Genomic DNA, 20,146 nt, shown 5'->3' on the forward strand with positions numbered 1-20,146 from the left:
CCCCTACCACCTACCACCCCCTACCACCCCCTCCTCTCCCGCCGACTCCTCGAATCTCAGCGTCTCTCAGGATGTTCCCCTATCTCTGCGTCTCCCCATGTCTCCGCCCCGTGTCCGCGTGTTTGTCTCTGTCTCGGCGTCTCCCCGCGTCTCTGTCTCCTCCTCGTCGTCCTGCCCGTGGTGATGCGGCGGCCCCGAACCCTGCATGAGGGTGGGGGTGGCGGCGTCGGCGTCTGGATGCGCGAGAGGAGCGCGGGGGGAGGCGCCCTGCAGGGGGCGGGCCCGGAGGAGCGAGCGGGGCGAGGGCGACAGGCGGGGGACGCGCTGAGGGGTGAGGAGTGAGGGGAGTGAGGAGTGAGGTGTGAGTGAGGTGTGAGTGAGGAGTGAGGGGAGTGAGGGGTGAGGGGAGTGAGGAGTGAGGTGTGAGTGATGAGTGAGTGAGGTGTGAGTGAGGTGTGAGTGAGGAGTGAGGTGTGAGTGAGGAGTGAGGGGAGTGAGGTGTGAGTGAGGTGTGAGTGATGAGTGAGGTGTGAGTGAGGAGTGAGGGGAGTGAGGAGTGAGGGGAGTGAGGAGTGAGGGGAGTGAGGTGTGAGGAGTGAGGTGTGAGTGACGTGTGAGGGGAGTGAGGTGTGAGTGAGGTGTGAGGAGAGTGAGGAGTGAGTGAGGTGTGAGTGAGGAGTGAGGTGTGACTGAGGTGTGAGGGGAGTGAGGTGTGAGGGGAGTGAGGTGTGAGTGAGGAGTGAGGTGTGAGTGAGGTGTGAGTGAGGAGTGAGGTGTGAGTGAGGAGTGAGGGGAGTGAGGTGTGAGTGAGGAGTGAAGGGAGTGAGGTGTGAGTGAGGTGTGAGGGGAGTGAGGTGTGAGTGAGGTGTGAGTGAGGAGTGAGGTGTGAGTGAGGAGTGAGGTGTGAGTGAGGTGTGAGTGAGGTGTGAGTGAGGTGTGAGGGGAGTGAGGTGTGAGTGAGGAGTGAGGTGTGAGTGAGGAGTGAGGTGTGAGGGGAGTGAGGTGTGAGTGAGGAGTGAGTGAGGTGTGAGTGAGGAGTGAGGTGTGAGGGGAGTGAGGTGTGTGTGAGGTATGAGGGGAGTGAGATGTGAGTGAGGAGTGAGGTGTGAGTGAGGAGTGAGGGGAGTGAGGAGTGAGTGAGGTGTGAGTGAGGAGTGAGGTGTGAGAGGAGTGAGGTGTGAGGGGAGTGAGTGAGGAGTGAGATGTGACTGAGGTGTGAGGGGAGTGAGGTGTGAGGGGAGTGAGGAGTGAGTGAGGTGTGAGTGAGGAGTGAGGTGTGAGGGGAGTGAGGTGTGAGTGAGGAGTGAGGTGTGAGGGGAGTGAGGTGTGAGTGAGGTGTGAGGGGAGTGAGGAGTGAGTGAGGTGTGAGTGAGGAGTGAGGTGTGAGGGGAGCGAGGTGTGAGTGAGGAGTGAGAGGAGTGAGGTGTGAATGAGGAGTGAGGTGTGAGGGGAGTGAGGAGTGAGTGAGGTGTGAGTGAGGAGTGAGGTGTGAGGGGAGTGAGGTGTGAGTGAGGAGTGAGGTGTGAGGGGAGTGAGGTGTGAGTGAGGTGTGAGGGGAGTGAGGAGTGAGTGAGGTGTGAGTGAGGAGTGAGGTGTGAGGGGAGCGAGGTGTGAGTGAGGAGTGAGAGGAGTGAGGTGTGAATGAGGAGTGAGGTGTGAGGGGAGTGAGGTGTGAATGAGGTGTGAGGGGAGTGAGGAGTGAGTGAGGTGTGAGTGAGGAGTGAGGTGTGAGGGAATGAGGTGTGAGTGAGGAGTGAGGGGAGTGAGGAGTGAGGTGTGAGTGAGGAGTGGGGTGTGAGAGGAGTGAGGTGTGAGTGAGGAGTGAGGTGTAAGTGAGGAGTGAGTGAGGAGTGAGGAGTGAGGGGAGTGAGGTGTGAGTGAGGAGTGAGGGAGTGAGGTGCGAGTGAAGAGTGAGGTGTGAGTGAGGAGTGAGGAGAGTGAGGAGTGAGGTGTGAGTGAGGTGTGAGTGAGGAGTGAGGTGTGAGGGGAGTGAGGTGTGAGTGAGGAGTGAGTGAGGGGTGCGTGAGGAGTGAGGTGTGAGTGAGGTGTGAGTGAGGTGTGAGGGGAGTGAGGTGTGAGTGAGGTGTGAGTGAGGAGTGAGGGGAGTGAGGTGTGAGTGAGTAGTGAGGTGTGTGTGAGGTGTGAGTGAGATGTGAGGGAGTGAGGTGTGAGTGAGGTGTGAGGTGTGAGTGAGGTGTGAGTGAGGTGTGAGGGGAGTGAGGTGTGAGTGAGGAGTGAGGTGTGAGTGAGGAGTGAGGTGTGAGTGAGGAGTGAGGTGTGAGTGAGGTGTGAGTGAGGAGTGAGGTGTGAGTGAGGTGTGAGTGAGGATGAGTGAGGGTGAGCGGAGTGAGGTGTAAGTGAGGTGAGTGAGGAGTGAGGGGAGTGAGGTGGGAGTGAGGTGTGAGTGATGAGTGAGGGTGTGATGAGGAGTGAGTGAGGTGTGAGTGAGGTGTGAGCGGAGTGAGGTGTGAGTGAGGAGTGAGGTGTGAGTGGGGTGTGAGGGTAGTGAGGTGTGAGTGAGGTGTGAGTGAGGAGTGAGGAGTGAGGTGTGAGGGGAGTGAGGTGTGAGTGAGGAGTGAGGAGTGAGGTGTGAGGGGAGTAAGGGGAGTGAGGAGTGAGGTGTTAGGGGAGTGAGGTGTGAGTGAGGAGTGAGTGAGGAGTGAGGGGAGTGAGGAGTGAGTGAGGTGTGCGTGAGGAGTGAGGTGTGAGTGAGGAGTGAGGGGCGTTAGGTGTGAGTGAGGAGTGAGGGGAGTGAGGTGTGAGTGAGGAGTGAGGGGAGTGAGGTGTGAGTGAGGTGTGAGTGAGTTGTGAGGTGTGAGTGAGGAGTGAGGTGTGAGTGAGGAGTGAGGTGTGAGTGAGGAGTGAGGTGTGAGTGAGGTGTGAGGTGTGAGTGAGGAGTGAGGGGAGTGAGGTGTGAGTGAGGAGTGAGGTGTGAGTGAGGAGTGAGGTGTGAGTGAGGTGTGAGGGGAGTGAGGTTTGAGTGAAGAGTGAGGTGTGAGTGAGGTGTGAGTGAGGAGTGAGGTGTGAGGGGAGGGTGTGAGTGAGGTGTGAGTGAGGAGTGAGGGGAGTTGAGGTGTGAGTGAGGTGTGAGTGAGGTGTGAGTGAGGTGTGTGAGGGGTGAGTGAGGGTGAGGTGTGAGTGAATAGTGAGGTGTGAGTGAGGTGTGATTGAGGAGTGAGGGGAGTGAGGTGTGAGTGATGAGTGAGGAGGGAGGGGAGTGAGGTGTGAGTGAGGTGTGAGTGTGGAGTGAGTGAGGAGTGAGGGGAGTGAGGTGTGAGTGATGAGTGAGGTGTGAGTGAGGAGTTGGGGGAGTGAGGTGTAAGTGACGAGTGAGGGGAGTGAGGTGTGTGTGAGGAGTGAGGTGAGTGAGAGAAGTGAGGTGTGAGTGAGGAGTGGTGGAGTGAGGAGTGAGGTGTGAGTGAGGAGTGAGGAGTGAGGGGAGTGAGTTGTGAGTGAGGTGTGAGTGAGGAGTGAGGTGTGAGTGAGGAGTGAGGGAAAGGGGAGTGAGGTGTGAGTGAGGAGGAGGTTTGAGTGAGGTGTGGTGAGGAGTGAGGTGTGATTGTGGGAGTGAGGTGTGGGTGAGGTGTGAGGGAGTGAGGTGTGAGTGAGGTGTGAGTGAGAGTGAGGAGTGAGGTGTGAGGAGGAGTGAGGTGTGAGTGAGGAGTGAGGTGTGAGGGGAGTGGGTGTGAGGTGAGGAGTGAGGGGAGTGAGGTGTGGTGAGTGAGTGAGGAGGAGGGAGGGAGTGAGGTGTGAGTGAGGTGTGAGTGTGGAGTGAGTGAGGAGTGAGGGGAGTGAGGTGTGAGTGATGAGTGAGGTGTGAGTGAGGAGTTGGGGGAGTGAGGTGTAAGTGACGAGTGAGGGGAGTGAGGTGTGTGTGAGGAGTGAGGTGTGAGTGAGAAGTGAGGTGTGAGTGAGGAGTGAGGGAGTGAGGAGTGAGGTGTGAGTGAGGAGTGAGGAGTGAGGGGGAGTGGTTTGTGAGTGAGGTGTGATTGAGAGTGAGGTGTGAGTGAGAAGTGAGGAGAAAGGGGAGTGAGGTGTGAGTGAGGAGTGAGGTTTGAGTGAGGTGTGAGTGAGGAGTGAGGTGTGATGAGGAGTGAGGTGTGGGTGAGGTGTGAGGGGAGTGAGGTGTGAGTGTGTTGTGAGTGAGGAGTGAGGGGAGTGAGGTGTGAGTGAGGAGTGAGGTGTGAGTGAGGAGTAAGGTGTGAGGGAGGTTAGGTGTGAGTGAGGAGTGAGGAGAGTGAGGTGTGAGTGAAGAGTGAGGTGTGAGTGAAGAGTGAGGTGTGAGTGATGAGTGAGGTGTGAGGGAGGGTGAGGTGTGAGTGCTGTGTGTGAGGTGTGAGGAGAGTGAGGTGTGAGTGAGGTGTGAGTGAGGAGTGAGGTGTGATTGAGGTGTGAGTGAGGTGTGAGGGGAGTGAGGTGTTAGTGAGGCGTGTGAGGGGTGAGTGAGGAGTGAGGTGTGTGAGGAGTGTGAGGTGTGAGTGAGGAGTGAGGTGTGAGTGAGGAGTGAGGTGTGAGTGAGATGTGAGTGAGGGGAGTGAGGTGTGAGTGAGGAGTGAGGGGAGTGAGGTGTGAGTGAGGGAGTGAAGGGAGTGAGGTGTGAGTGAGGTGTGAGTGAGTTGTGAGGTGTGAGTGAGGTGTGAGTGAGGAGCGAGGTGAGGTGTGAGTGAGGAGTGAGGTGTGAGTGAGGAGTGAGGTGTGAGGTGAGGTGTGAGGTGTGAGTGAGGAGTGAGGGGAGTGAGGTGTGAGTGAGGAGTGAGGTTGAGTGAGGAGTGAGGTGTGAGTGGGTGTGAGGGGTGAGGTTTGAGTGAAGAGTGAGGTGTGAGTGAGGAGTGAGGTGTGAGTGGAGTGAGGTGGAGGGGAGAGTGGTGTGAGTGAGGTGTGAGGTGTGAGTGAGGAGTGAGGGGAGTGAGGTGTGAGTGAGGTGTGAGTGAGGTGTGTGAGGGGTGAGTGAGGAGTGAGGTGTGAGTGAAGAGTGAGGTGTGAGTGAGGTGTGATTGAGGAGTGAGGGGAGTGAGGTGTGAGTGAGGAGTGAGGAGGGAGGGGAGTGAGGTGTGAGTGAGGTGTGAGTGTGGAGTGAGTGAGGAGTGAGGGGAGTGAGGTGTGAGTGATGAGTGAGGTGTGAGTGAGGAGTTGGGGAGTGAGGTGTAAGTGACGAGTGAGGGGAGTGTGGTGTGTGAGGAGTGAGGTGTGAGTGAGAAGTGAGGTGTGAGTGAGGAGTGAGGGGAGTGAGGAGTGAGGTGTGAGTGAGGAGTGAGGGGGTGGGTGTGAGTGAGGAGTGAGGTGTGAGTGAGGAGTGAGGTGTGAGGGGAGTGAGGTGGTGAGTGAGGAGTGAGGAGAGTGAGGTGTGAGTGAAGAGTGAGGTGTGAGTGAAGAGTGAGGTTTGAGTGATGAGTGAGGTGTGAGGGGAGTGAGGTGTGAGTGCTGTGTGTGAGGTGTGAGGAGAGTGAGGTGTGAGTGAGGTGTGAGGTGTGAGTGAGGAGTGAGGTGTGATTGATGTGTTGTGAGGTGTGAGGGGAGTGAGGTGTTAGTGAGGCGGTGTGAGGGGTGAGTGAGGAGTGAGGTGTGTGAGGAGTGTGAGGTGTGAGTGAGGAGTGAGTGTGAGTGAGGAGTGTAGGTGTGAGTGAGATGTGAGTGAGGGGAGTGAGGTGTGAGTGAGGAGTGAGGAGTGAGGGGAGTGAGGTGTGAGTGAGGTGTGAGTGAGGAGTGAGGTGTGAGTGAGGTGTGGAGGGGAGTGAGGTGTGAGTGAGGAGTGAGTGAGGGGAGTGAGGTGTGAGTGAGGTGTGCGTGATGAGTGAGGTGTGAGTGAGGAGTGAGGGGAGTGAGGTGTGAGTGAGGAGTGAGTGAGGAGTGTGGGAAGTGAGGTGAGTGAGGTGGGAGTGGAGGAGTGAGGGGAGTGAGGTGTGATTGAGGAGTGAGGTGTGAGTGAGGAGTGAGGGAAGTGAGGTGAGTGAGGTGGGAGTGAGGTGTGGTGAGGAGTGAGGTGTGAGTGAGGAGTGAGGGTGTGAGTGAGGAGTGAGGTGAGAGTGAGGTGTGAGTGAGGTGTGACGGGAGTGAGGTGTGAGTGAGGTGTGAGCGAGGTGTGAGTGAGGAGTGAGGGGAGTGAGGTGTGAGTGAGTAGTGAGGTGTGAGTGAGGTGTGAGTGAGGAGTGAGGGGAGTGAGTTGTGAGTGAGGAGTGAGTGAGGAGTGAGGTGTGAGTGAGGTGTGAGTGAGGAGTGAATGAGGTGTGAGTGAGGTGGGGTGGGGAGTGAGGTGTGAATGAGGTGTGAGTGAGGAGTGAGGGGAGTGAGATGTGAGTGCTTTGTGTGAGGTGTGAGGAGAGTGAGGTGTGAGTGAGGTGTGAGTGAGGAGTGAGGTGTGAGTGAGGTGTAAGTGAGGTGTGAGGGGAGTGAGGTGTTAGTGAGGCGTGTGAGGGGTGAGTGAGGAGTGAGGTGTGTGAGGAGTGTGAGGTGTGAGTGAGGAGTGAGGTGTGAGTGAGGAATGAGGTGTGAGTGAGGTGTGAGTGAGGGGATTGAGGTGTGAGTGAGGAGTGAGGATTGAGGGGAGTGAGGTGTGTGTGAGGTGTGAGTGAGGAGTGAGGTTTGAGTGAGGTGTGAGGGGAGTGAGGTGTGAGTGAGAGGTGAGTGAGGAGTGAGGGGAGTGAGGTGTGAGTGAGGTGTGCGTGATGAGTGAGGTGTGAGTGAGGAGTGAGGGGAGGGAGGTGTGAGTGAGGTGTGATTGAGGAGTGAGGGAAGTTAGGTGAGTGAGGTGGGAGTGAGGAGTGAGGTGTGAGTGAGGTGTGCGTGAGGAGTGAGGTGTGAGTGAGGAGTGAGGTGTGAGTGAGGTGAGAGTGAGGTGTGAGTGAGGTGTGAGGTGAGTGAGGTGTGAGTGAGGTGTGAGCGAGGTGTGAGTGAGTAGTGAGGTGTGAGTGAGGTGTGAGTGAGGAGTGAGGGGAGTGAGGTGTGAGTGAGGAGTGAGTGAGGAGTGAGGTGTGAGTGAGGTGTGAGTGAGGAGTGAATGAGGTGTGAGTGAGGAGTGAGGTGTGAGGGGAGTGAGGTGTGAATGAGGTGTGAGTGAGGAGTGAGGTGTGAGGGGAGTGATGTGTGAGTGAGGGGAGTGAGGTGTGAGTGAGGAGTGAGGGGAGTGAGGTGTGAGTGAGGAGTGAGGTGTGAGTGAGGTGTTTGAGGGGTGAGTGAGGAGTGAGGTGTGAGTGAGAAGTAAGGTGTGCGGTGTGAGTGAGGAGTGTGAGGTGTGAGTGAGGAGTGAGGTGTGAGTGAGGAGTGAGGTGTGAGGTGTGAGTGAGGAGTGTGAGGAGTGAGGTGTGAGTGAGGAGTGAGGTGTTAGGTGTGAGTGAGGTGTAAGTGAGGATTGAAGTGTGAGTGAGGTGTGAGTGAGGAGTGAGGTGTGAGTGAGGAGTGAGGTGTGAGGGGAGTGAGGTGTGAGGGGAGTGAGGTGTGAGTGAGGAGTGAGGTGTGAGTGAGGAGTGAGGTGTAAGTGAGGAGTGAGTTGTGAGTGAGGTGTGAGTGAGGTGTGTGAGGGGAGTGAGGTGTGAGTGTGAGTGAGGAGTGAGATGTGTGAGGTGTATGAGGTGTCAGTGAGGTGTTTGAGGGGAGTGAGAAGTGAGGTGTTGAGTGAGGTGTGATTGAGGAGTGAGGGAAGTTAGGTGAGTGAGGTGGGAGTGAGGAGTGAGGTGTGAGTGAGGTGTGCGTGAGGAGTGAGGTGTGAGTGAGGAGTGAGGAGTGAGGTGAGAGTGAGGTGTGAGTGAGGTGTGAGGTGAGTGAGGTGTGAGTGAGGTGTGAGCGAGGTGTGAGTGAGTAGTGAGGTGTGAGTGAGGTGTGAGTGAGGAGTGAGGGGAGTGAGGTGTGAGTGAGGAGTGAGTGAGGTGTGAGTGAGGTGTGAGTGAGGAGTGAATGAGGTGTGAGTGAGGAGTGAGGTGTGAGGGGAGTGAGGTGTGAATGAGGTGTGAGTGAGGAGTGAGGTGTGAGGGGAGTGATGTGTGAGTGAGGGGAGTGAGGTGTGAGTGAGGAGTGAGGGGAGTGAGGTGTGAGTGAGGAGTGAGGTGTGAGTGAGGTGTTTGAGGGGTGAGTGAGGAGTGAGGTGTGAGTGAGAAGTAAGGTGTGAGGTGTGAGTGAGGAGTGTGAGGTGTGAGTGAGGAGTGAGGTGTGAGTGAGGAGTGAGGTGTGAGGTGTGAGTGAGGAGTGAGTGAGGAGTGAGGTGTGAGTGAGGAGTGAGGTGTTAGGTGTGAGTGAGGTGTAAGTGAGGATTGAAGTGTGAGTGAGGTGTGAGTGAGGAGTGAGGTGTGAGTGAGGAGTTAGGTGTGAGGGGAGTGAGGTGTGAGGGGAGTGAGGTGTGAGTGAGGAGTGAGGTGTGAGTGAGGAGTGAGGTGTAAGTGAGGAGTGAGTTGTGAGTGAGGTGTGAGTGAGGTGTGTGAGGGGAGTGAGGTGTGAGTGTGAGTGAGGAGTGAGATGTGTGAGGTGTATGAGGTGTCAGTGAGGTGTTTGAGGGGAGTGAGAAGTGAGGTGTTGAGTGAGGTGTGAGTGAGGGGTGAGGTGTGAGTGAGGTGTGAGTGCTGTGTGTGAGGTGTGAGTGAGGGGTAAGGTGTGAGGTTTGAGTGAGGTGTGAGTGACGTGTGAGTGCGGTGTGAGGGGAGTGAGGTGTGAGTGAGGGGTGAGGTGTGAGGAGTGAGGTGTGTGTGCTGTGAGTGAGGTGTGAGTGAGGGGGGAGTGAGGGGTGAGTGAGGTGTGAATGAGGTGTGAGTGAGGAGTGAGATGTGAGTGATGAGTGAGGTGTGATTGAGGTGTGTGAGGGGAGTGAGGTGTGAGTGTGAGTGAGGAGTGAGATGTCAGTGAGGTGTATGAGGCGTCTGAGTGAGGTGGAGTGCTATTTATGAGGGGAGTGAGGTGTGAGTGGGGTCTGAGTGAGGTGTGACGTGTAAGTGGGGTCTGAGTGAGTTGTGAGTGGGGTGTGTGAGTGGAGTGAGGTGTGAGTGGGGTGTGAGGGATAAGTAAGGTGTGAGTGATGTGTGTGAGGGGAGTGAGCAGTAAGGTGTGAGTGAGGAGTGAGGTGTGAGTGAGATGTATGAAGTGTGAGTGAGGTGTGAGTGAGGTGTGAGTGAGGTGTGTGAGGGGAGTGACGAGTTTGGTGTGAGTGAGGAGTGAGGTGTGAGTGAGGAGTGAGGTGTATGAGGTGTGAGTGAGGTGTAAGGAGTGAGTGAGGTGTGAGTGGGGTGTGAGGTGTGAGTGAGGAGTGAGGTGTGAGTGAGGAGTGAGGTGTGAGTGAGGGGTGAGGTGTGATTTAGGTGTGAGTGGGGTGTGTGAGTGGTGTGAGGGATAAGTGAGCTGTGAGATATGAGTGAGGTGTGAGTGAGGTGTGAGTGAAGTGTAGGTGAGGAGTGAAGTGTGAGTGAGGAGTGAGGTGTGAGTGAGGTATGAGGGGAGTGAGGTGTGAGTGAGGTGTGAGTGAGGAGTGAGTGAGGAGTGAGGGGAGTGAGGTGTGAGGAGTGACGTGTGAGTGAGGTGTGAGTGAGGAGTGAGGGGAGTGAGGTGTGAGTGAGGAGTGACGTGTGAGGAGTGAGGTGTGAATGAGGTGTGAGTGAGGAGTGAGGTGTGAGGGAGTGAGGTGTGAATGAGGTGTGAGTGAGGAGTGAGGTGAGGAGAGTGAGGTGTGAGTGAGGAGTGAGGGGAGTGAGGAGTGAGTGAGGAGTGAAGTGTGAGTGAGGAGTGAGGTGTGAGTGAGGAGTGAGGTGTGAGTAAGGAGTGAGGTGTGAGGTGTGAGTGAGGTGTGAGTGAGGAGTGAGGTGTGAGTGAGGAGTGAGATGTGAGTGAGGTATGAGTGAGGAGTGAGTTGTGAGTGATGAGTGAGGTGTGAGTGAGTTGTGTGAGGGGAGTGAGGTGTGAGTGTGAGTGAGGAGTGAGATGTGAGTGAGGTGTATGAGGTGTGAGTGAGGTGTGTGAGGGGAGTGAGGAGTGAGGTGTTGAGTGAGGAGTGAGGTGTGAGTGAGGGGTGAGGTGTGAGTGAGGTGTGAGTGCTCTGTGTGTGGTGTGAGTGAGGGGTAAGGTGTGAGGTGTGAGTGACGTGTGAGTGCGGTTTGAGGGGAGTGAGGTGTGAGTGAGGGGTGAAGTGTGAGGAGTGAGGTGTGTGTGCTGTGAGTGAGGTGTGAGTGAGGGGTGAGTGAGGTGTGTGTGGGGTGTGAGGGATAAGTGAGGTGTGAGATGTGAGTGAGGTGTATGAGGCGTCTGAGTGAGGTGGAGTGCTGTTTATGAGGGGAGTGAGGTGTGAGTGGGGTCTGAGTGAGGTGTGAGGTGTGAGTGGGGTCTGAGTGAGTTGTGAGTGGGGTGTGTGAGGGGAGTGAGGTGTGAGTGGGGTTTGAGGGATAAGTGAGGTGTGAGTGATGTGTGTGAGGGGAGTGAGGAGTGAGGTGTGAGTGAGGAGTGAGGTGTGAATGAGGTGTATGAGGTGTGAGTGAGGTTTGAGTGAGGTGTGTGAGGGGAGTGAGGGGAGTGAGGTGTGAGTGAGGAGTGACGTGTGAGTGAGGTGTGAGTGAGGAGTGAGGTATGAATGAGGTGTGAGTGAGGAGTGAGGTGTGAGGGGAGTGCGAAGTGAGTGAGGTGTGAGTGAGGAGTGAGGTGTGAGGGGAGTGAGGAGTGAGTGAGCAGTGTGAGGTCTGAGTGAGGTGTGAGTGAGGTGTGAGTGAGGAGTGAGGGGTGAGGTGTGAGGTGTGAGTGAGGTGTGAGTGAGGAGTGAGGTGTGAGTGAGGTATGAGTGAGGAGTGAGTTGTGAGTGATGAGTGAGGTGTGAGTGAGGTGTGAGTGAGGTGTGTGAGGGGAGTGAGGTGTGAGTTTGAGTGAGGAGTGAGATGTGAGTGAGGTGTATGAGGTGTGAGTGAGGTGTGTGAGGGGAGTGAGGAGTTGAGTGAGGTGTGAGTGAGGGGGAGGTGTGAGTGAGGTGTGAGTGCTGTGTGTGTGGTGTGAGTGAGGGGTAAGGTGTGTCGTGTGAGTGCGGTTTGAGGGGAGTGAGGTGTGAGTGAGGGGTGAAGTGTGACGAGTGAGGTGTGTGTACTGTGAGTGAGGTGTGAGTGAGGGGTGAGTGAGGTGTGTGTGGGGTGTGAGGGATAAGTGAGGTGTGAGATGTCAGTGAGGTGTATGAGGCGTCTCAGTGAGGTGGAGTGCTGTTTATGAGGGGAGTGAGGTGTGAGTGGGGTCTGAGTGAGGTGTGAGGTGTGAGTGGGGTCTGAGTGAGTTGTGAGTGGGGTGTGTGAGGCGAGTGAGGTGTGAATGGGGTGTGAGGGATAAGTGAGGTGTGAGTGATGTGTGTGAGGGGAGTGAGGTGTGAGTGAGGAGTGAGGTGTTAATGAGGTGTATGAGGTGTGAGTGAGGTGTGAGTGAGATGTGTGAGGGGAGTGATGGGAGTGAGGTGTGAGTGAGGAGTGAGGTGTGAGGGGAGTGAGGTGTGAGTGAGGAGTGAGGGGAGTGAGGTGTGAGTGATGTGTGTGAGGGGAGTGAGGAGTGAGGTGTGAGTGAGGAGTGAGGTGTGAATGAGGTGTATGAGGTGTGAGTGAGGTGTGATTGAGGTGTGTGAGGGGAGTGAGGAGTGAGGTGTGAGTGAGGAGTGAGGTGTGAGTGGCGTGTTGAGGGAGTGAGGAGTGAGGTGTGAGTGAGGAGTGAGGTGTGTGAGGTGTGAGTGAGGTGTGAGTGAGGAGTGAGGTGTGAGTGAGGAGTGAGGTGTGAGTAAGGAGTGAGTGAGGTGTAAGTGGGGTGTGAGGTGTGAGTGAGGTGTGAGTGAGGAGTGAGGTGTGAGTGCTGTGTGTGACGGGTGTGAGCGATAAGTGAGGTGTGAGATGTGAGTGAGGTGTGAGTGAAGTGTACGTGAGGAGTGAAGTGTGAGTGAGGAGTGTGGTGTGTGTGAGGAGTGAGGTGTGAGTGAGGGGTGAGTGAGGAGTGAGATGTGAGTGAGGTGTGAGTTAGGGGTGAGGTGTGAGTGAGGAGTGATGTGTGAGTGCTGTGTGTGAGGTGTGAGTGGGGAGTGAGGTGTGAGTGAGGTGTGAGTGAGGTGTAGGTGAGGTGTGAGTGAGGAGTGAGGTGTGTGTGAAGTGTGAGTGAGGTGTGTGTGAGGGGTGAGTGAGGAGTGAGGTGTGAGTGAGGGGTGAGGTGTGAGTGAGGAGTGAGGTGTGAGTGGGGTCTGAGTGGGGTGTGTGAGGAGAGTGAGGTGTGAGTGGGGTGTGAGGGATACGTGGGGTGTGATTGACGTGTGTAATGGGATTGAGGAGTGACGTGTTAGTGAGGTGTGAGTGCTGTGTGAGGAGAGTGAGGTGTGAGTGGTGTGTGAGGGATAAGTGAGGAGTGAGTGATGTGTGTGAGGTGTGAGTGAGGTGTGAGTGGGGTTTGAGGGGAGTGAGGAGTGAGGTGTGAGTGAGGAGTGAGGTGTGAATGCTCTGTGTGAGGGGTGAGGTGTGTGAGGGGTGTGAGGGATAAGTGAGGTGTGAGATGTGAGTGAGGTGTGGGTGAGGTGTGAGTGAGGTGTGAGTGAGGTGTGTGAGGGGAGTGAGGAGTGAGGTGTGAGTGAGGTGTATCAGTGGTCTGAGTGAGGTGTGAGTAAGGAGTGAGTGATTTGTGAGTGAGGTGTGTGTTACCCTGTGTATGAGGTGTGTGTGTGTGAGTGAGGTGTATCAGGTGTGCGTGGGGTGTGTGTGACGCAAGGCCGTAATTATAATATATATTCAAATATGCTCAAAATGTCCCCCCCCCCCAATATTATGCTATAAAAAAACCATTGCTATGCTACGTAAATTAAACAACAATTTGCTAAACCTTGGCCACAATATCTGGACTTGTCTTCATATAAATAAATGCTCATAGATTTCTGTTTATATGATTGTGGTTATGGTTGTACTTTATTAATCCCTAATCTCTGCCATTACATACAATGAAACATGAAATGGTAAAAAAGTAAAAACAGAGCAATGTAATACAATACACTATTAGACATTATTGTAAAAAATAAATAAAAAGTCCATCCCATGTGTTAGTGAATTTTTTTATATTTATGCAGGAAATAGCAGGAGATGAGTTTTCAAATGTAGATATTTTTCTGGGTTGGGACCCCCAGACACCCTGGAAGATTTGGTCCCCCCAATGTTGACTCCATGGCTACGGCCTTGGTGTGAGGGGTGAGTGAGGTGAGTGTTATACTGGTAGGAACGAAGTTGTAAACTGAGTGTACCAGCCTGCAATAGATTAATGTGTCCGTCCGTCCGTCCCCTTTCAATACTTTAACGAAGTGAAATCTCGTGCTGTTGGGTGTAAAATCAGCAATAGACAGCGCAGAGACTTGTCCTACCAGCCCACTCTGCAGGGACCTGTTTCTCTTTTTTTCAAAGGAAACCAAGTCGCGCCTGTCGGCCACATGAACAGCGAGTCGTGCGGGACTCCACTCTGCTCGTGTCGCTTTCCCGTCCTCTGCTGGCGAGCCATGGCACAGCACGTTTAACATCCCTAATCAGCGCTTGAATTCACGCAAGGCCCTTTCGGACCCATGCGCTTTACCTTAAACAATGCGAAATCAACCCCAATTAAACTTGGAGAGTTGAATAAAGTTCAAAAGACCTCACAAACAAATACTTTGTGAAGTTTCCAACGCAGCAGATTCCTAGGTTTTTATATTTCACAGCAATAAACTGATGAGTTCGATTCCCAACTCAGTGTGGAGTTTGTATGTTATCCCCCTGTTCTACATGGGTTTACTCCGGATTATCTGGTTTTCTGCGATAGCTAAACAAAAAGTACAATGTAACTGGTATTAGCCAAACATCCCAATGCTGAAAACCTACAATGTAAATGAACTCAATTGGGATCGCACAGCAGTGACATCGCTCCCTACTGCAATACACTTGGCAGGACCCTCCTGAGCGAGGGTTTGCTGGGTGTAAATAAGCGCAGTGTTGGTGAATTGGCAGCGGTGGTGCCTCTGTCATCTGTAGTGACGGGCAGCTCTGGTAGCTTCTTCTGAGCGTGCTGTTGTAACCTCTCTCCGCGATGGCTTTGGTATGGAGATAAAACTTGGTTCCGTCCCTGGATGCTCCCCAGAGCAGCTCATACATCCCAAATAGAAACTCAGAATAGAGTCTGTAATAAAGGGTTTTTTTGGGTGAGATCTCGTAAATATTAAATATGTCGTTAATTGGCACGTTTTGTTTACGTGACAAAAACCTTACTAATTGCACTCTGGCGGGCTAGTCAGAGGTGAAGGCGCTACGAGCGCTTCCCACAGTTCTTGACGACCATTCCTTGCCTTATGCCATCCCACCGGCTGCAAGGGACATGCTACCGCGAGTCTTCGCTGAAATGGCGGCTATTTACGATCCGCCGTCCACCGTCCGACACAGGTTCACCACACGGAAGCGAGGGGAGGCCGAGATGCCCCTTGCTTTCCGCAGCACCCTAGTGTCGTTGGCACAGGCAGCGTACCCCAAGATGGACCAAGCAGGGGTCGATTCGTTGGTGCTTGAATGGCTGCTTGCGCTGGCGCAGGAGCTTGACGTCGTCTTGCCGATGACAGAAGAGGACGATTTGTCGTCCCTGCGGATCACGCGGTGCATACAGGCGCACCTCCACCAGAAACGATGTGCTGGGATGTTGGCGTGCGCTGCTCCTACAGGGATGCTGAACGTGCGCAAGGACAACAAGCCCGCGCAGGCCTGCGCGTCGGTGACCGACAGGAGCTGGCGATCGGGTGACACGGAGCGACGAGGGAGGTGCGACCCTGGAAGGAGAACCTTCCCTCGCCCGGAGAGTGGTCAAGTCATCTGCTACCGTTGCAGACTGCCGGGACACATCTCTCTTGGTTGCCATGCCACACGGGGGACAACACGCCAGACTGCCATCGCCGTCGTCTTCCCCTCGGCCAAGCCCATCTCTGCAAGTGTCCCCAAACAAGTCGCGGCACACCTCACACTCGGTCCTTGCAGTCACTTAACTCATCACGCTCGGGCGTCAGTTCGTGTTCGTCCGGCGTTCACTCTCGTCGGGTTGCACAGCGGGAGAGTCGGGTGTTGCTGAATTAAGGATGTCCTCTACGACCTGTTCAGAGGTCGGAATTGACCCATCGTGTCATTGCCGCGGCGGTGGGATCGTCGGCTGTAATTTTGACAATACAGGGGGTGGAGGTACGCATGCTAATTGACACAGGAGCATCCGCTACCATCATTTCTGCTACGATTTTTTATATTTTTCCCCTGAAATCTCGCGCCCTGTCTCTTGTTAACATTCCATGTTTAGCCGTGAATGGCGGATCATTGGGAATTGTGGGTTAAATTTCGGTGATGGTGGGTATTGGGGACATCCAGTTGACAGGACTGGTTCTCGTTTCGGAATCCCTGGCCGTACCCTGTCTACTGGGTATGGATTTTTTTGGCTAAGATGCCCCTAAAAATCCTCGTAGACCATTGTTGTATTGAATTTCCCTCTGGCCGTAGTATGGCATTTTTATCTTCCCCCACCCGGTTGCGCACGGCACACACCATGGTTCAGGCGCTGGCGAGCAGAACGGTTGTTATTCTGCCTAGCGTGCAAATGTTGGTGCGGCTGCGTAAGCAGTTCGACAAGGTGGACACCGCCGGGAGGATCCTGTTAGGCCCCTCGAATACAGCGACCTGGGGTTTAACATTTCTGGGTGCGCAAACACTCGTTTCCAACGACCGGGAGCCCTTTATCCAAGTCCTTAACGCAGGGTTAGGCGCATCCGTGATACAGGAGGGCACCGTCCTGGCCCACACGTCGGCTGCGGGTTGCGACGGGCTCATTGTCGGGGGTGTGAAGGTTGGGTCGACCCCGGAGAAAGGATCCGAGGGTGGGGAGAAGTGGGTTGAGGATCCCTGCTCCGAGAATCCCGAATTGTCCGACATGCAGAGGGCTGAGTTACGTTCACTCTTGCTAGAGTTCTCTGACATTTTCAGTAAAAACAAATACGACGTGGGCCGTACTACCCTTTTGAGCCACCACATTGATACGGGAAACACGGCTCCAGGTTAAGCCCCAAGGAAAAGGAACATGTGCATCAGGCGGTCGACGATATGTTGGCTGCTGACATCATTGGCCCTTCTAACAGCCCGTAGGGTGCTCCCATTGTTCTGGTGAAAAAACACGACGGAAGTTTGCGTTTCGGCATTGACATTCGCAGACTTAACAAAATCTCTGTGGCTGACACGTACCCCCTACCACGTATATATGACTCGTTTGATGTTCTGTCGGGGGCGAGGTTCTTTTCCCTGCTTGATCTGCTGTCAGGATTTGGCAACTACCCCTAGATGACAGCTCAAGGCCCAAAACTGCGTTCCGTACGCCACTAGGGCTTTTCAAGTTTAACCGGCTTCCGATGGGTCTCCGCTCGGCTCCAGCTACATTCCAAAGGCTCATGGAGTTGGTATTCACGGGGCTCCAGTGGGATTCCTATTTAATATTCTTGGACGATGTCATTGTCTTTGGTCGCACGTTTGGAGAACATCTACAGTGATTGCGAGCGGTCTTTCTTAAAATGCGGGCCGACAACCTAAAATTTTAACCCCAGAAGTGCCACCTGCTCCAGAAGTCAGTTCGATACCTGGGCTACATTGTAAGTGAAACGGGGATAGCTACCGATCCCCATAAGACCGCGTGCATACGAACATGGCCGACCCCGAAATCTGTAGGGGAGGTGCAAAGTTTTGTTGGATTCGCCTCCTACTACCGTCGGTTTGTGCCCGGATTCACTGCCACTGTGAAACCCCTCCACGCTCTCACGACCAAAGGGCAAACATTTCACTGGGGGGATGAGGAGGAGGCAACATTTCTTGCGCTCTGAGACGGGTTGGTTAACGCACCTCCCCCGCTTAGATACCCCGGATTTTCACTGCCCTTTCTTCTTGATACAGACGCCAGCAATACCGGCATCGGTGCCGTGCTATCGCAGATAGTGGACGGGGTAATGAGCGTAGTAGCGTATGGCAGCAGAGTCCTTTCACCGGCCGAGCAGCGCTATTGCTTCACGCGATGGGAGCTGCTGGCCATGGTACCGTCCGTACCTTTATGGCAGGGCCTTTAAGGTACGCACAGACCATGCCGCTCTTCAGTATGCGTTGCGTATTGAACAGCCATCCGACCAGTTGTCCTAATGGTTAGACATCCTGCAGGACTACTTGTTTATAGTTTCCTACCGGAAGGGTGCTCGGCATGTATATGCGGATGCGCTGTCGCGACTGCCGCCGGGTGACGGGTGCGCGTGTCTCATTGGATCGGGCCACTGTAAACCGGCTTTGGAGGTGTCATCTCCCTCCTTTGTGGCGTCAGCGGATGTTCCACCGCCCGACTGTTCAGATGCTCCGGAAGCATGCGATTCCTCCATTGGGTTGTCCCATGCTGATTGGGGGGCGCCTCCAGGCGGAGGATGCCTCCCTGTTAAAATTGTGACGCCGCGTCGTGGATGCCAGGAACGGGGGGGACTGCCACGGAGTAGCCCGCTCATTCTTAAGGGGGGTCTGTTGATGCGCTGGGATGGCGGGTTGCGCTGCTATAGTATCGTTGTTCACAAGGAGCTGATGGGTAAATTAATTGTGGCGATGCACGAATGCCTAATGCACCTGGGTGTTTGTAAGACCCTAGCAACCCTCAGGTTAGACTTATTTTGGCCTGGAATGTCAGGTGATGTGTACAATGTTCTGAAGGGGTGTACACAATGCGCTCGGCAGAAACCACCGCTAAAAATGTGCTGCTGGCCCTTACAATCTATTCGGGTTTCCCGGATTAAAGAGCTCGTCACGCTTGACGTCCTTGGACCTTTTCGACCACTAGTGGGCGTCGAATATTTCTCTCGTTGGCCTATGGCCTGGCTGATTCCCAACCAGTCAGCGGCGGTTATTACGGAGGCGTTCCTTCACGGGTACGTGTTGGATAAGGGGGCCCCGGAGCGCCTCCTTACTGATCAGGGCAAAACATTTTCTTTGAAATTACTTAAGGAGGTATGTGACCTATTGGGCACCAAAAAGGTCCGTACGTCGCCCTACCACCCCCAGACCGATGAGATGGTAGAGCGTCTACACAGGACCCTGACTTCTATGCTGAGTCAGCAGGTCAGCAAGTCCCAGGGCGATTGGGATTTACATATCCCCGGGGTGCTCGCAGCCTACAGAACGGCCCCTCATGCGTCTACTGGGTTCTCGCCATTTTTTTGTATGTACGGCAGAGAGCAGGACCCGCCAATTGAGTCCAACTTAAGACGGGGCCGAGTAAGTCTAAGGTCAACATGTCCGAGCACATGCGCCTTACCCTGCCAGGCTTCCAGGCATAATTCTGCCTCATGGCAGTGGGCAAACGAAAGGTTGAGGCGACTCCGTGTGTCGGGCAGGACATGGGCTCCAGGTGACAAGGCTTGGCTGCACTGTCCTCAAGTGCCGGTGGGTACTTCCCCAAAATTGTACAAACCTTGGAGAGGTCCGGTCGACGTGATACAGGCCGACAGGCCTCAATGTGTGAAAATTCAGTTCGGCCGATGGTCCTGGTTTGTTCACCCGTCACGACTCAAACCGTTTGTTGCTCCGAGAGTGTCCCCTTTATCTCCTTTACCCAAGGGCCGAGTGTCCGGTGTGCCCGAGGAGCTGAGAAAGGCATCTGCTGAGGTCGTACCTCAGGGGAATTCTGTGCCGCCCACAGGACCGAAGCGTCTGACATCCTCGCCGGATGAGTCAACCACGGACGCTCAGCATGGAGCGGATCGCCCGTCAAAGAGCCGTTCTCCGCCGACTGTTGTGTCTTCTCGAGCGGGGCCGCGCCCATTAGGCCATGTTCAAATTCCCACCAGGTCTCCCAGGGAGCCCAGACCCACCTCACCTGGGGGCCCGGCTACACGGACTCGTTCGAGGACTGCCAGATTCAAGTAACTCCCCTACACCGTGCAGTGTTCCCATGTAGTTTTGCTGCTTGTCGCACTCCTGAGTCGATCGGGTCATTGGCTGAACCTGGTCCTTCTCGTACTCAGGGGTGCTGTCACACACAGGGCGGGGATATGCTTTTGGGGTGGGGGGGAGCTGGGGTGCTGTACATTGGCAATGTTTTTTTTTATTGTGTTATTGTTGTCCTCTCTCTCCTCCATCTCTCTTTCTTTCCCCCCCCTTTTTTTCTAAATGTCTATACATTTTGTATATATAGTGTTTATTGCGCGGTCTGCGGTTATTTATTGATGTTAATGGTTGGGAGGCACATCCTTGCGTTGGCATTTTTGAGAGCCGGGACGGCTGTGTTTTAAGGATGGGGGGGGGGGGATGGGGGATGATGTGGTGGCCTCGAGGGGACCACCGCGGTGTAGAGACAGTGCCGTGTGAGGGGTGGTACTGGAAGGGCGGAGCCCGGGTGTCGCTGAGAAGGGGGTCGCGTCAGGACGTGACCACGAGGTGAACCCAGGAGGACACGTGACCGGACGAGAGGAGGCAGGGAGGCCCCAGTCGGGGGTGAGAGGATCATGTGATGGAGATCCAGAGTCCCCACGAGAGTTCTGGAAGGGGGGCGTGGCCATGGGCGGAGCCAGCCAGGCCAGGGGAGTTATAAGCGGGGTCCCGAGAGGGATCGCGGCGCTCAACTCTGGGAATGAAGTCGCCATCCTCGATCCTCGGTCTCCGGTCTCCACGTGTGGACCAGGCAGCCGTTAGCTGTCCGGGTCCAGCTATAGAATTGTCTCTCCGAGTGTCAGTTTAGTTAGCCGTGGTGGTCACCACCCTATGCTGTTATCCTGTTAGAGTTACCCGTTGTGTTCAATAAACGTTTTGCCTACAAGTACAAGTGTGCGCCTAAGTTAACACACTACAATAGTATATTGTAGTGTATAGTCATGTATAGTGTAGTGTATAGTCGTGTATAGTGTAGTTGTGTATAGTGTAGTAGTGTATAGTAGTGTGCAGTGTATAGTAATCTTGTTTTAGAGTCTGTCGCCAGGGAAAGAGAGGTCTGGACCGCCTTACTTAACGTGCTGTCGCCATGACCCTCACCAGAACAAGCGAACTGAGGAACGAAGTTAAAACAATTGTACAACCCCCTAGTGGCCAGGTGGCTGCTCAGTGGTAGAGCGAGTGGCTCACAAGGTTCCGAGTTCAAATTTTGATTGTGGAGGGATTGGCTGAGCCCACACATCTCTCTGGGGTCGATAAAATGA

General features: G+C 54.7%; 1 protein-coding gene across 1 annotated transcript; it reads left to right on the plus strand.

Moving 5' to 3' along the window:
• Positions 1-15: 15 nt before the first annotated feature.
• On the plus strand, positions 16-19,770 carry LOC116953358 (uncharacterized). The gene is made up of 2 exons (XM_032973498.2): positions 16-331; positions 14,630-19,770. Exon 2 carries the CDS (start codon positions 17,490-17,492, stop codon positions 18,879-18,881), a length of 1,392 nt encoding a protein of 463 aa, XP_032829389.2. The 5' UTR covers positions 16-331; positions 14,630-17,489; the 3' UTR covers positions 18,882-19,770.
• Positions 19,771-20,146: the final 376 nt, after the last annotated feature.

Source organism: Petromyzon marinus, chromosome 51 (assembly GCF_048934315.1).
Source record: "Petromyzon marinus isolate PM22_M1 ecotype Great Lakes invasive population chromosome 51, UKy_Petmar_22M1.pri1.0, whole genome shotgun sequence".
Classification (NCBI taxonomy): Eukaryota; Metazoa; Chordata; class Hyperoartia; order Petromyzontiformes; family Petromyzontidae; genus Petromyzon; species Petromyzon marinus.

What these genes read in the sequence shown, in the direction of transcription:
- LOC116953358 (XM_032973498.2), top strand. Translation starts at nt 17,490, where the DNA reads ATGCGCTGGGATGGCGGGTTGCGCTGCTATAGTATCGTTGTTCACAAG.